The sequence below is a fragment of the Seriola aureovittata genome, chromosome 17 (genome assembly GCF_021018895.1).
Source record: "Seriola aureovittata isolate HTS-2021-v1 ecotype China chromosome 17, ASM2101889v1, whole genome shotgun sequence".
In the NCBI taxonomy this organism is placed as follows: Eukaryota; Metazoa; Chordata; class Actinopteri; order Carangiformes; family Carangidae; genus Seriola; species Seriola aureovittata.
The window spans coordinates 23,997,963-24,012,111 of record NC_079380.1 but is presented as its reverse complement, the minus strand read 5'-3'; the positions used below and the strand labels follow the sequence as shown (position 1 = coordinate 24,012,111).

At 42.7% G+C, this 14,149-nt stretch overlaps 2 protein-coding genes and 1 long non-coding RNA gene across 4 annotated transcripts; 2 read left to right on the top strand and 1 right to left on the bottom strand.

The window, feature by feature from the left end:
* Window positions 1–1,355: 1,355 nt before the first annotated feature.
* Window positions 1,356–2,855, top strand: LOC130185548 (uncharacterized). Of its 2 annotated transcripts, none has more exons than XR_008830174.1 (3): window positions 1,356–1,468; window positions 1,887–2,109; window positions 2,223–2,855. It is a non-coding gene; the product is annotated as an uncharacterized LOC130185548 (long non-coding RNA). The 2 variants fall into 2 exon arrangements; XR_008830173.1 differs by having other exon boundaries at window positions 1,376–1,468; window positions 1,752–2,109.
* A 152-nt stretch (window positions 2,856–3,007) lies between these two features.
* Window positions 3,008–8,249, bottom strand: drg2 (developmentally regulated GTP binding protein 2). The gene is made up of 14 exons (XM_056402068.1): window positions 8,116–8,249; window positions 7,815–7,908; window positions 7,329–7,489; window positions 7,066–7,155; window positions 6,904–6,964; window positions 6,569–6,659; window positions 6,384–6,456; window positions 6,070–6,160; window positions 5,595–5,692; window positions 5,277–5,353; window positions 5,081–5,169; window positions 4,920–4,978; window positions 4,100–4,153; window positions 3,008–3,358 (listed from the first exon to the last, which is right to left on the bottom strand). Exons 2-14 carry the CDS (start codon window positions 7,876–7,878, stop codon window positions 3,272–3,274), a joined length of 1,095 nt encoding a protein of 364 aa, XP_056258043.1. The 5' UTR covers window positions 7,879–7,908; window positions 8,116–8,249; the 3' UTR covers window positions 3,008–3,271.
* A 157-nt stretch (window positions 8,250–8,406) lies between these two features.
* gfer (growth factor, augmenter of liver regeneration (ERV1 homolog, S. cerevisiae)) lies at window positions 8,407–10,737 on the top strand. Its single transcript, XM_056402069.1, has 3 exons — window positions 8,407–8,623; window positions 9,125–9,339; window positions 9,838–10,737. Exons 1-3 carry the CDS (start codon window positions 8,411–8,413, stop codon window positions 9,998–10,000), a joined length of 591 nt encoding a protein of 196 aa, XP_056258044.1. The 5' UTR covers window positions 8,407–8,410; the 3' UTR covers window positions 10,001–10,737.
* The last annotated feature ends 3,412 nt before the right edge of the window (window positions 10,738–14,149 follow it).

Here is a 14,149-nt window from a genome sequence, read left to right as displayed (position 1 = left end):
CATGTAATTATTGTTCTCCGACTGAGGAGAAAGGAGCTGTTAGGTTTCAGTCATTAACCACGCAGCGAAACGTCAGGGAGGCCGACGGTCCGACAGCGTTCGCTCAGTCTCTGCAGCGACACACGGAGGAGCTACAGACAAACACATGAAACTTTAAATCTCTGTGCTGCTTCTGGATCAGATTCATGGTGATCACAGCAGGAGGAGAGAGGAGGAGGAGAGAGGAGGAGGAGAGAGGAGGAGGAGAGAGGAGGAGCAGAGAGGAGGAGGAGAGAGGAGGAGGAGGAGAGAGGAGGAGGAGGAGGAGAGAGGAGGAGAGAGGAGGAGGAGCAGAGAGGAGGAGGAGGAGAGAGGAGGAGGAGGAGGAGAGAGGAGGAGAGAGGAGGAGGAGGAGCTGCAGACAAACACACTCTGTGCTGCTTCTGGATCAGATTCATGGTGATCACAGCAGGAGGAGAGAGGAGGAGGAGGAGGAGAGAGGAGGAGAGAGGAGGAGGAGGAGCTGCAGACAAACACACTCTGTGCTGCTTCTGGATCAGTGGAAACAAAGACTCACTGAAGATCTGCTGATGATTTCAGACACTGGCAGCTAAAAACAAGGGGGTCGGATTCGTGGTGATCACAGCTGGGGAAGCTCCCACGCTGAGAGGAGGAGCAGAGAGGAGGAGGAGAGAGGAGGAGGAGAGAGGAGGAGCAGAGAGGAGGAGCTGAGAGGAGGAGGAGAGAGGAGGAGGAGAGAGGAGGAGCAGAGAGGAGGAGAGAGGAGGAGGAGAGAGGAGGAGCAGAGAGGAGGAGCTGAGAGGAGGAGGAGAGAGGAGGAGGAGAGAGGAGGAGAGAGGAGGAGGAGAGAGGAGGAGCAGAGAGGAGGAGAGAGGAGGAGGAGAGAGGAGGAGCAGAGAGGAGGAGCTGAGAGGAGGAGCAGAGAGGAGGAGGAGAGAGGAGGAGCAGAGAGGAGGAGCAGAGAGGAGGAGCTGAGAGGAGGAGGAGAGAGGAGGAGCAGAGAGGAGGAGCTGAGAGGAGGAGGAGAGAGGAGGAGGAGAGAGGAGGAGAGAGGAGGAGGAGAGAGGAGGAGAGAGGAGGAGGAGAGAGGAGGAGCAGAGAGGAGGAGCAGAGAGGAGGAGAGAGGAGGAGGAGAGAGGAGGAGCTGAGAGGAGGAGGAGAGAGGAGGAGGAGAGAGGAGGAGCAGAGAGGAGGAGCTGAGAGGAGGAGGAGAGAGGAGGAGGAGAGAGGAGGAGCAGAGAGGAGGAGCAGAGAGGAGGAGCTGAGAGGAGGAGGAGAGAGGAGGAGCAGAGAGGAGGAGCAGAGAGGAGGAGGAGAGAGGAGGAGGAGCAGAGGAGGAGGAGGAGCTGAGAGGAGGAGGAGCTGAGAGGAGGAGGAGCAGAGAGGAGGGAGGTCTGAACTCACAAGGAACTAAACTCACTTTTCAGAAATTCAGTTTAAAGCTGTCGACACCAAACTGCAACAAAAGGTTTGTAAAAATACCTGATTAAACACACTTCTTACTTGTGTTCACTAGCCACACACACACACACACACACACACACACAGACACACACACACACACACACACACACACACACACACACACACACACACACACACACACACACACACACACTTAGCCATGCCATATGGAGCCAAGCAGCATCAAGTGTCATGCCTGCTCCACACAATACACACCCAGTCGACCGTACCTTTGTGTTTTCTTTTTCTCCACCACGTTATCCCTCCATCATTTCTCTCCTCTTCAGGTTATTCCGAAGCAGAATCTCTCCATCCACGACTCGCTCCGACGAGACATCTTTAAGGCATCTTTACAGCCGGCGGCGTCGACTCACATCCCCTCTCTCTCTCTCTCTCTCTCTCTCTCTCTCTCTCTCATAAAGCCTCCCACTCAGTCCCCCTCTCCTAGACCAAAGAGATGCTTGTGAATATTTAATGGAGCTATTGTGCTCGTGTGTGAGCGAGTGAATGGGCAGCGTTGGCAGCGAGTCCGAACTTTCTGAAAGAAAAATGGTCGGCCCGCCTCGGAGCGGCAGGGACAGAGGCAGCGGGGAGGGGTCAGAGGTCACCGACCCTCACCTGCTGAACAGCTGAGCAGACATCTAGGTGTGCAGGACGCTACCTGTTACATAAGAATAACATTGAGATGAAGCAGTGCACTTCTAATGAGAGCTTACTGTGTATTTAATGATCATACTTCTCTTCCTCTCACGCTGCAGACAGGAACTCGCTGTAGCATCATCCCCGGTCGTGGTGGTGGAGAAATGAGGCAGGACCTGGCGGGACCCCCCCCCCCCCTCTTTTACAAGGCAAGAGAAATGGGCTGGGGGTTGCCCAACACAGGAACGATTTTACTTTTCTGATCCAGATTAATAATAAAAAAAATATTATCGACAAATAAATTCTAACGGATTATTAAAGACTTCATTGAATTTAAATGAAAACTTTCAGGTGACAGAATATTTCTACTCCAGTGTTGCTGCTTTTATTTAAATAAACTGTGGCACTACTTCTTCCACCATCGGACGTTTCACCTTCATATTCAGCTGCTGAAGCGGGAAAGTGTCTCTGTGCTCGTCTTAAATCCCAGTTTACCTCCGAGAATGATTGTGACGACGCAGCGAGCTGGTTCCGAGGCCACTTTTTTATTTTAACAAATATCAGACAAACTTAATTCAAGTGTTTTTTCGTGTGTTGAAACATGTGGAGAGGAATCACTCAGCAAGAAGATTCCAGATGAGGAAACACAAAACTCCATCTAAAAGATTCCACATGAAATATATTTTCTCATCTCAACATTCATTGTTATAATGTACGATGACTGATCTTGAAGATATGAGTAAATGAAAGAAACAAAAAAGTGTTTGAACTTGATCTTAATAAAAAGGTGACTGGACCAAGTCAGGGCAGGTTTGTCCTCTCCTGTCCTCTGGACCAGGTCCAGGTGAGACGCAGCTGAAATGTACCAGTCTTATTGATTTAATAGAATAAACACAAGGATGTATTTAATGTTTTATGGACTTTATTTCCCCGTTTTCTCTTTTAGAATCAATGCATCTTCTTTATCTTAAAAGGTAAAATAAACCAGTTTCCGTCCACAACCATAAGATCTGGTCTCTCTTCAGTTTTTGCTTTTGTTTATTATCATATACAAAATAAGAATGGCGGCTATTTTCCACTGCTGTATATCTACTGTACAGTACTTTACCCCCCGACCCAGTTAAGCTCTTCCTGCTCAGCCTGTCCTCCGTCCAATCAGAAGCTTGTTTTACTTCTTAACGATCTGGATGACGTCCTCGTGCTCCATGATGTGCGTCAGTCCGACCCTCTGTGGGCTGTACTTGGTGCTGGTTCCCTAGACGACCAGAACAACAGGGACAATGTGTTTTAAATCAGTGAACTGGATTTTGGGAACTAACTGAACAAACTGTTAAACGGTAGCTGCAGCAATTCTTACATTTGTTTATGAGGTCTGAAAAAGAAAGATGTTCTCTCCTCTGCCTCTCATGTATCATGGTTCAGTAAAACCTGCTTTAGCTTTGAGCTGGAGCACGTCTAAACCGAGGTTCCCCCAATTACTCATTTCAGGAAATTATGCAACATGTGTGCCAGAAAGCTACAGACACACATGTAGTAATATAAACGCAACATGTAGTGTGTGACTGGCACGTAGAAGCAGTTCGCTGGTGAACTGTAGGAAGGTCAGAGAAACTCCGAGACACCAACTGACCTCTCACCTGACGGGTCTCACATGACCACAGTCAGTCAGACTGCTACACAAAGCACCAGCAGCCCCCTGTAATGTTATTTCATATGTCCAGTTTTTTTTTTTATCTTGTTATGTCCATGGTTTTTACAGCAAAACTTATGACCTATGAGTCACTGTTGGGCGCTAGTGATTTTTCAAAATAAAAGTTTTTCCTTTAAATGATTTCAGAGCTGTGAGTTTTGTGCACCTTGTTGCAGCTCTGATGCCACAACTGGAGGTACAGCAGTGAGCAGGTCAACATGAGAGAGTTGGTTCAAACAGTTTATGGGACAAAGGTCAAACAAGTAGATTTCCAGAAGGTCATTGCCTCTGAAAACCTGAACTTACCCAAACGAGGGCATATTTGAACTGGCTGGCTAAGGTTCTGTGGATTCGATGGCACTGCAGAGAGAAAACAAAACAGTCATGTTTATGAACATTCATATGAATTCTTAACCTAGGAATGCGTATTATGTATGTATGTATAAATATTCTAGGGTGATCAGATGTCCCCGGAAATGTCCCCATTTTTAACTGCGAATTTAAAAAAACAGATGTCTAGCGCTGCGCTTGTTTTGGCCAACAGAGGGGGCTGGTCATTAGCTACAGCAGCTTCAGAAAATAAAGCTAAAAATCAACAAAATTTTTTCAATAATTTTTTTCTTTTTTGTTGTTGTCCCTAGGCAGAGAAAAGGTTAGCTGGCTCACTCATTGGTCAGGAGTTCAGCCAGCCAGAACTTGAAAAAACAGTTTTTATGTTGGACGAAGTGAAGAAGAAAAAGTTACTCGACTGTCTGCAACAATAGTCACAACCTGGAATACTCTTCTTTTGATCTGTGGACAATTACGAACTAAAGGAATATAAATAATCAAATAGATATAAATAGATAGACAGTTGGACTTTGCAATAGCTTCAAATGTAGGGAGTCGTTTTATCATTCGTCCTGCACCATAGTTTATTACAGTACAAGAGTTACCATGATCAGAATACTCCACCAGGACTGTCCCTCTGTTTTATTTCATGACCAAAAACATTGGATATTTTAATGATATATTGACGCCGAATTGGAAATGTTTCATGTGTTTTCATTTCAGAAATCTGGTCACCTTAGGTTCAGCTTGATATGAACAATACATGGATGTGTGCATACATATGCGTTTTACGTACCACATGTTCTACACTTGCTCCTCTTCTCATGATGATGGCATCATTAAAGTCCGGGCGCTCTGATGGGAATAATAAGAAATGGATAAAAAGTTCATTTAAAAGTGATGTATTCACGTGCATGTGACAGACGAATGGGTGAATGAGGGCAGATGCGAGTGTACCTCCTCTTTTCTTGGTATAAATGCAAATCAGCGACAGGTATTCCCACAGCGTCTCCAAAAGGTAGTCCAGGTTCAGCTTCATTCCACAGCTGAAGTCCATACAAGCAGAGAGAAGGGGGAGGGCAGTTACAGTCATTTACATACATGCAGATAGTAGTTTTGGTCGAGGGTTGTCATCTCGCTGTTATTCACACACCTGATGACCACACTGTGAGGTCTGCGAGCCAGGCGGTCCACTTCTTCGATGGAGATTTGATCCACCTTATTGTACACCTGGAAATCACAAACAATATGAGGGAGAGAGAAAACTACTGCGAACAAAAAACAGACAATGAGAGTGATTCTTTATGTTTTCAAAAAAGGTTTTATATGGGTTCAAAAAAATTTAGAAAAATCATCTATAAACTAAAATCCTTTCAAAACAAGCCTTTTAAATAAACTGTAAACACAGACAGTGGTTAACAAAAACGGTTAAAAGGTACAAGGCCCAACATCCTGAGGAGTATTGACCTACATATAGGCAAGGCATGTAAACTCTGTTCCCAACGATGACGTCGATGAACTCGTCTGGAGTGCTGTCCTCCCTGAAGAGCACTTCTGCATTAAAGATTTCTGAGGTGGCGGTTAAAGAAATCAACCAGATGCTACTGCGAGTCGTTAAAGAGTGAAGCTGACACGTACACACTGTTGCTTTCAAACATGTTTGTCCTCTGGTTGTTGCATTTTGTTTTATAGTTCTGGATAAAAACTTGCAGAATAGAAATAATCTGTCTAAAACATCTTGTAAAGCAAACTGTTAATTCCTTGTTCCTCCACTTGACCCAAGTATTTAATTCCCTGATTTCTCCATCTGCTATACATCTCTGCAATCTAATATTTTCTACAAATTCATTTACTAGGGGGAAACCTAGAAACAGCGAGAGAGAGGGAGAGATCGTCAGGGAAATATTCTGGTGTGTCTCCTCTGTCACTGGCAGAATGAAGGATACTGTATTCGTGAAGGATGAGCTGAACGAGCTTCTCTGAGCAGTGGGTGAGAGGAACTGTGGAGTTGTAGGAGAGGCCGCCTCCTTTCTTGGGCTGCAGGGAAAGTCCAAAAAAAATACAAAACATTTTGACCAAGTTTAATACGACATTGCAAGGATTCACTCTGGAGAAAACGGGCTTCACAAGTCATGTTATTATATTATGTCAGTTCGTAGCAACAGCTAATAGACAGATGTCCATGAAATTAGCTGCTGATGTTCATGGTCTCCTGATACCAAATGTAAGTGGTGACCCCCAAGAGATGCAAAAAGCTTACCTTGAAATAAATATTGGGTTTCGTCCTGTTGAGTCTGATCCCCACCGACTCCAACTCTTTTTCTAGAAGTGTTCTAGAGACATTTAAATAAAAGTTAAGAGCAAGTATAAGTTGATTAAAAACATTACAGTCACACACCCCTCAAAGTCCTTCTAACCAACACACAAACATGGAGCGTCACACACCTCTGAACTTCTCCTTTGGTAGCATCCAACATCATGATGACAACATCTGCTGTCCTGGCAACAGCAATGACCTGCCGACCTCTGCCCTTACCTATTAAAAAAATAGGTCAAAGGTCAGTATGTCACGATGGCCTGGAAGCTAGGTCTTTTCTCTAAACTAAAGGAATTACAATCAGTATTTCTGACATGTAGGCAATGCTTACCAATTTGTTGTTAATCATTTATCAATAGTTCTGATAAAATTAAACCATAACGTAAACAGGTACATTACAAACCTTTAATTCCAGCTCACCTGGGTTTCAAACAAATGACAACAACATGGAAGCTGATCGTACCTTGAGCAGCACCCTCAATGATTCCTGGCAGATCTAGCAGCTGGATGTTGGCCCCTTTGTACTGAAGAGCAACGAATAACAGTGTAAACGACTCATCAAGTTGTTCATCGTCAATTTGAAATTGCAAATGAAAAGGTATGTATTGGTGTGATGTAAGTTTACCTCTATGACGCCAGGTATGCAGGTGAGGGTCGTGAATTCATAGGAAGCAGCTTCACTGGCTGTTGATGTCATCAGACTGAGGAAAGTGGACTGCAGGACACAACAGAGTCACATTAGACCAACAGATGTTGACCCTTGGTTTTTGCTGGCTTGGTTATGTGCTTTGTTAAAAACGTGGCTCTGAGAGAAAGAACGGCATCATCTGTCTGACTCTTCAGATCCCGACCCAGAACCACTACCTGTCATCCACCATGCTGACGTACCTTACCCACAGAGGGGAAACCGATGAGTGCAACACGAGCATCTCCTGATTTCATGACATCGAAGCCCTCGCCTTTGGCCGCCGCTGACTTGGAGGGCTCCAGAAGCTGAGCTCTGTATTTGGCTAGCTTGGCCTTTAGCAAACCCAGATGGTACTCAGTGGCTGGAGGACAGAAACGCAAAAACAATCTGTTACTGAAAAGCCTATTTTTACGAGGTCTGATGACGTAAAAGGTCAATTTTAAAAAGGTCAAATCATATCAGTTTTACTTGAAGGCAAAAATGATAATAGAGGATTGTTCCTTTAATTGTTGTGGTCAATGTTATCAAGCTAAATGTCAGTTCGCGCGCCTAACTTTGTGATATTAATGAGTAACATTACACTGACAGCGCATACACACACACAAGCACGCGCACGCACGCACAGCTGGCTGCAAGTTCATCCATGATGTAGCTAACAGTTAGCTGCTTAGTCTGCTCTCTGTCACCTTTGTTTTTCTGTGTCCGAGAAATTTCTTTCTCTATTTCCGCGATTTTCTCCAGGATCCCCATGGCGGCGTTTCAGGTGTTGCTCCAGCTACACTGTCAGAGATGAAATTAAAACACAAACGTGTCACTCCACAGTTGTTAGCTTTGTTAGCCTCCCGGCTAACCGGCTAACAGTGCTACCAAACAGTTAGCAAACCGCAACAAGAGCAGTGAGTCAGCAAGTGGAGCTTTAAATGAGTATCTGCAAAAAACACATGTGATGTCAGGAGTTTAAAATAATGTAAAATGATAGATATTTACACTTTAACAGAGGCTACACTCCGCGGCATGCACACTTAACCGACATCACCAACCGGAACACGTTCCGTTCCCGTCATCGGTCCGGGAGAAACAAGGAAACGCATCCGGACGAAACTTCTGCCCCGTGCACTTCTCTCGTTCACATCGTTCGCAGGTATTAAGGAAGTGAGCAGCTTCACCGTGGCGAGAATAAAGTATTAAATAAAGATAATGCGTCCGTCCACAGGTGGTGTGTTTCCTAGCGCGTGTCACCGTCACAGGTCGGTCAGTTATTAGGTAAATGTAGAGAGCGAACATGGCTGCGCCCACAGGACCGAGAGGACCGTCCGCCTCCATCCCGACCGGGTTTGAAGGTTTTCCGTTTGCGGTGGGCGGCAGAGCATCGAAGGACGGCTCCGGTAAAGAGCAGGAGCAGACCGGGGAGGTGAAGAAGAAGCCGTGCAGGGCTTGTACGGACTTTAAATCGTGGATGAAGGTCCAGAAGAAACAGACGACAGCTGCTACACAGGTGACAGGAGGTCAAGGCGGGTTTTTGGGGTTTTTTTTTTTTTTTTTGGAGGATCTGTGGAGATGCTTGTTTCCATAAAACTTGGTTTGACTAGATGATGATTAATGATCTGGGTTCAGTTGTTTCAGCGTCACTGTGTCAGAGCTGCGGTGCTGCATTACAGCGTTTACCTGCGTGGTTGTTTAACCTGTGACGTCAGAGGCCATTTACAACAAGTATAGAACATATGTATGACTTTCATCATCGATCACTCTGCAGATAGTTTTCTCGATTCATTAGTTAATAAATAATAATAATAATCTTTATTTATACAGCACCTTTCAAAACACAGTTAATCTTTGTTTGCTTTACAAGACGAGATACAATTGAGGATGAACAATAAAAAATGAATGATAAACAAAACATTTAAAGGTTTAATGCAGTTGGCTTCACTCCCTGTGTCAATATGAATTACCAGCTTATTGACTCCGCTGTGTTGGAACATCTGCTTTCACCCTCCAGGAGACAGGAGCTGCTGAGTCAGAGCCACAGGAAGACCCACAGTGTCCACTGGACAGGGGAGAGCTGGGGCGAAACACCTGGTCCTTTCTGCACACCATGGCAGCGTATTACCCCGACCGTCCGTCTTCCACCCAGCAGCAGGAGATGGGGCAGTTCATCAACCTCTTCTCCAAGTTCTTCCCCTGTGATGAATGTGCAGAAGACCTGAGAGAAAGGTCAGACCACAGCACTCCTGTAGATTTAATATACAGTCACATATCAGGCGTTGAAGTAGAAAGACTCACCGAAAGGATCTTAGCAGTCATTTTGCACATTTTATTTTACTATCTTCAAATCACAATACTGCTGACCAGAAGGCCACATGTGTTTTAGTAGGTTTGAGTATGGTATGTATATCAGTGTAAAGAGACCTAAACCCTTCTGGAGTCTTGGGAAATACAATAATGATGTTTGATTTACATGAATATAACTTTATTTATACAGTCATGTAGAGATGAGCCGAGAAAACCAGCTGGAAATGCTGATGACATGATTTAATACACATCATTTATTAAAAGAAAGCACTAAAATATTAAGTTTCTACCTTAAACTGAAGATTTGTAAAATCCTCACACTGCACAAAAAGAGGATCCAAGGAAAACGTGTAGGTGGAGTAAGAAGTTGAAAAGATCGACCCTGACCCCAGAGGGTTAAACCAAGTTTCCTCTCCACAGATTAAAAACCAACCAGCCGGACACCAGCAGCCGCCACGCTCTGTCCCAGTGGTTCTGTCGTCTCCATAATGGCATCAACATCCGGCTGGGGAAGCCTGAGTTCGACTGCTCCCGTGTGGACGAGAGGTGGAAAGACGGATGGAAAGATGGTTCCTGTGATTGAAGGATTGCGTCGGGACTGAGCTCGCGTCTCTGTCGTGGAGAGACTTCATGTGATGAGAATGAGTCTATCTCTGTGGTTAGTTAACACAACTGCTCTGGTAATAAAACATAAGGATACAAAACAAACGTGCATTCCTCTCTGTTTCTCACGTCACGGCTGCGACTCACGGTAAAAACGAGTTTCACTGAATCTGCTGTGATTTCAGGTGATTGAGGGGATTTAAAAAAAAAAAAAACGTGGGATTCAAATTCTGCACGCAGTCTTTTGTGAAATTGAAAACGTGCAGGGAAACATCTTCTCAACGCTCCCTTTAAGATTTATTTGCTGTTTTACTGCTTCGCTGCGTTACCAGGCCGACTGCGACCTGAATATCTGTGCACACGCTGAACTGTTCATTTTTCTTGCATTGAAGTCCAGACTCAAGCTGGTGTTTTTCGATTGATAAATTATTTACATCTGTGTTTTCTGTTATTAGCTGCAGTTTGGACTCGTGTTCGACCCAGAGTGTCAACAGCAACACAAAATCGCATATATTCTTAAAATGTGTGAAAAATATTTATCACAAAACTTATATTTGACATGGTAATGATTACAGACTGTTTCTTCATTGTAATACCTCTCTGTTTGTGTGTTGTGAGGTGCTTTACCTGGAGAGTATGTGTGTTTTGTTTTTGCATAATTCAGTGCTGAAATAAGAAATATTTAAATTTTCTAATTAAATTATCATTTAAGTGTGATCAGCTGCTTGTTTCTCTCTTTCATGTCAGTGTAAATAGTTTTTCAGTCATACAAAATAATCACTTTTGAAGACTTTGGTAACATTATTATTATTATTATTATTATTAATAAACACCTGTTAGTTGCAGAACCATGTGAAACCATTCTCCACAGTCAAGGACTTAGAGGCCGACAGCTCGGCCATGTGACCTGCTGTGTGTGTGTGTGTGTTATTAATACACATAGTGATCATGAACGTGTTATTAAAGGAACCAGTAAAGGACACACTAACACTCTAAAACAAGTCTAGTCCTCCACAGTGAATTTTTATTTTAGTGTGATAATCAACCTATGAAGTGTTTTTTTAAACACCAACATTTCACGTTTCTCCTGTAATTAACATTTATGTTCAACTATTGGACTTTGACGCCACTGTCCTCTAGTGGCCTGGGCCATGTATGTATGATAATGTATAGCGCAGCTGCCTGTCTACATTGTCCATTTTCATAACACAATTCGTACACTGTAAAAAAAAATCTAATTTTGTGTGTGTGTGTGTCAAGTGGCAAACTGCCGTGACGTCGCCCAGTAGTGTGTTAACTGCCGTTTTGAAGCCTGAGTTTGGCTTAATGGACGTCGCCATCTTGGTTTTTGGCGCCAGAAGAAACCATGTTTGGATGAGAGGGTGGAGCTGGGGAGGGGGGAGGAGGGAGGGGTGGATCTGACCTGTGTCCTCGAGGACACCAGGTAAACTCACCTGCATCAGCAGCCTGACAGCAACAGGCTCCCGGCTGAGCCGTGTGAAGACGCTGCTAACACAGTTAGCTGTCACAACTGTTACATTAGTCTTACAGGCTAATATCATACATGTGAGGAGTAACTTGTTATTGTAGCTGAAGTTAGCATGTGTGCTAACGTTAAACTGTGAAACCACAGTGTAAAACGTTTTCTAACACTAAGACTGATGATGAATAACGGCTCCTTCCCTCCATCACTTATGGACGGCTGCAACAGCTTCCAGTCGACCTGTCAGACTGTTGCTCCGTCCTCACTGAGCTATGAAGGATTATTTTTACATCTCTACTGCAATTTATACTTGTTACTAAATAAGATTTATCCACCTCTTTATTATGCAAACTTATCTTACCCGGCGGCTAGCTCCCAGCCCCAGCTGCGGACTTAGCCCCCGACTTAGCCCCCGACTTAGCCCCCGACTTAGCCCCCGACTTAGCCCCCGACTTAGCCCCCGACTTAGCCCCACTTCAAATTAGGCTCAAAATGATTTTGATCTTATAAAGTGATGTTTACAAATAATTCCAATATTTGTAGTTTTAAATCAAACTTTGTAAACCTGGAAAATAAATCTGCATGAGAAATTCAAGTTTGTGCACGTGAAAACTAATCGTGCTTGTGGCAAAGAGATTTGTATTTGTTGAGACTGTGTGGATCAAACTGAACTAATGATCGGTGGTGAGGTTCAGAGAATCAGGGGAAGAAGAAAAGCTTTTGTGGACGTCTGTGTTCAGAGATCAAGAGCAGAAAACTGTAAAACTCAGTGAGCAACATTCCCAAACACTGATCGTTCGTTCAGTTTTGATTCAGACTTTCAACAAATACAAATCTCTTTGACACAAGCGCATTACATCTGAATATATTAAATAAAAGTGTTATAAAGTCGATAGTGGTGCGTATGTTATTTGTAATTAAGTTTCCAACCCCACTTTAGTTGAAATACAGACAGACTTAACAGTTTAATTAGCATTTCTTCAATTTATTATATTTGATGAGAAATGTAAGGAAATTGATCTGAATCTGTAAATATTGTATTTAGATTTTGCTTCTACAGGTTTTAACTTTACTTTACACTTAAAGATTCAATGTTGACACAAATACTGCAAGTTAAAGTTTGAGATGATTTTAATCTGTTTTACACAGTATTTTTTACTTTGTCTTCCAAAACAAAAGGTTTACTTTACAATATTAAGCTTGTGTTAATGTTTCATTGATTTACACTTAATTTTATTATTAGGAAAAAGTTTCTCTGCAGAAACTTTAGTGGCGTCACTTTATTTAACGTGTTTGATCATAATAAATTAGTTTTTCTCTGTAGAAATATTAATGAAACTTTCCGTAAATTTATTGTTTTCACACTTTATTTGAATTAGGACATTTTACTTTAATTTTACGGTTTTTGTTTGGCAGCTGCTGCCAGTCATTTGACCGTTTTTTAACGATTTTTTTTTTTACAGTTTAATATTAGTGAGTGACAACACTGGTCTGAAGCAGTTTCACATGCATGTCTGGACTGTGATGAGAATTGTATTTAATTAACTGTTTATTTCATGTTTTATTGAATTTGATTAATATTCAGAATATATTTATCAAGCAGTCAAATCAAGCCAGTTTCATTTATGTATTTACCTCAAAGGGTTTTACAGTTAATCTCTGCCTCACCAAAGGGCTTCACTTTATGTTGAGACAGTTGAGTGTTCAAGTAAATCTTCATTGTTACAGCATTAATTGATAAATATCCCATGATAAGTGACTTGTGACTTTAATATTATGTGGTATTTGGCACAGCTGCATCATCATGAGACCGTTCTCCACGCCATGTGCCAGAAATTAGCAATGTTTGTGACTGATGGTCGACTCAGGCAGGATCTTCCTCTCAGTATATTGTTTGCAGCCGACAGTCTTTGGTGTTCCCTCCTTTAGATCGGGTCGACTGTTCCACTGAACCTTTATAAAAGCTCCAGGGCGGCAGCTGCCGGTCACGAGCATGAGGTCATCCTCACTGTGCCATTTTTCTCTAGGGATCTAGTGGTTTTACATATGTGTGTGTGGAGTTTATATTCCACAACAAAACTGTACATTTGTAGATATTGTATTGGCTCTGATGATATATATATTATTATTATCAAAATAACATTGCTATAAATAAAAATCACATATCGCCCCACATGCTTTTTGTTGGAAATAGCTGTATAATGCTTGATGATACATGTTCATAATTGCAACCTGTGTTCATTGAGCATGTTTGTGTTTTTTATAATTCAAAAAGCTTCATTTTGTTCTGTGTGTTTTTATGTCCAACATGTTGATACAGCATGTCAGATAAAAGAACAATTGTTAGGTGATGTGCTGAAAAAAAGATTTTAAAATGTGTTATATTAAGGCAAAATCAAAACTATTAAAAACGGTCAAATGAGCTCTTAGACTCACATTAAGACACCCACACAGCTGTTTTCACCTGTTTTGATCAGACCATTTACACCTTTATTATTCTTATTGGTAGCTTGTGATAAAGGAAAACTAATGCAGGTCATAATGCAGGTTGATCTTTCTAAAATCTGCAAAACTAAAAACCCTGATGATATCACAGTGACGTCATCAGGGTTTAACAGACTGGACTTGAGGCATCATAACTATGGG

Bases quoted from the DNA above. Each gene is read 5' to 3' on its own strand.
- drg2 (XM_056402068.1), bottom strand. From the start codon at position 7,878: ATGGGGATCCTGGAGAAAATCGCGGAAATAGAGAAAGAAATTTCTCGG. The intron at 6,457-6,568 runs GTGTGTGACGCT...AAATGTCTCTAG, and splicing joins ACCAAAGGAGAAGTTCAGAG to AACACTTCTAGAAAAAGAGT. The intron at 6,161-6,383 runs GTAAGCTTTTTG...CTTTCCCTGCAG, and splicing joins AACCCAATATTTATTTCAAG to CCCAAGAAAGGAGGCGGCCT.
- gfer (XM_056402069.1), top strand. From the start codon at position 8,411: ATGGCTGCGCCCACAGGACCGAGAGGACCGTCCGCCTCCATCCCGACC. The intron at 8,624-9,124 runs GTGACAGGAGGT...TTCACCCTCCAG, and splicing joins AGACGACAGCTGCTACACAG to GAGACAGGAGCTGCTGAGTC. The intron at 9,340-9,837 runs GTCAGACCACAG...TCCTCTCCACAG, and splicing joins GCAGAAGACCTGAGAGAAAG to ATTAAAAACCAACCAGCCGG.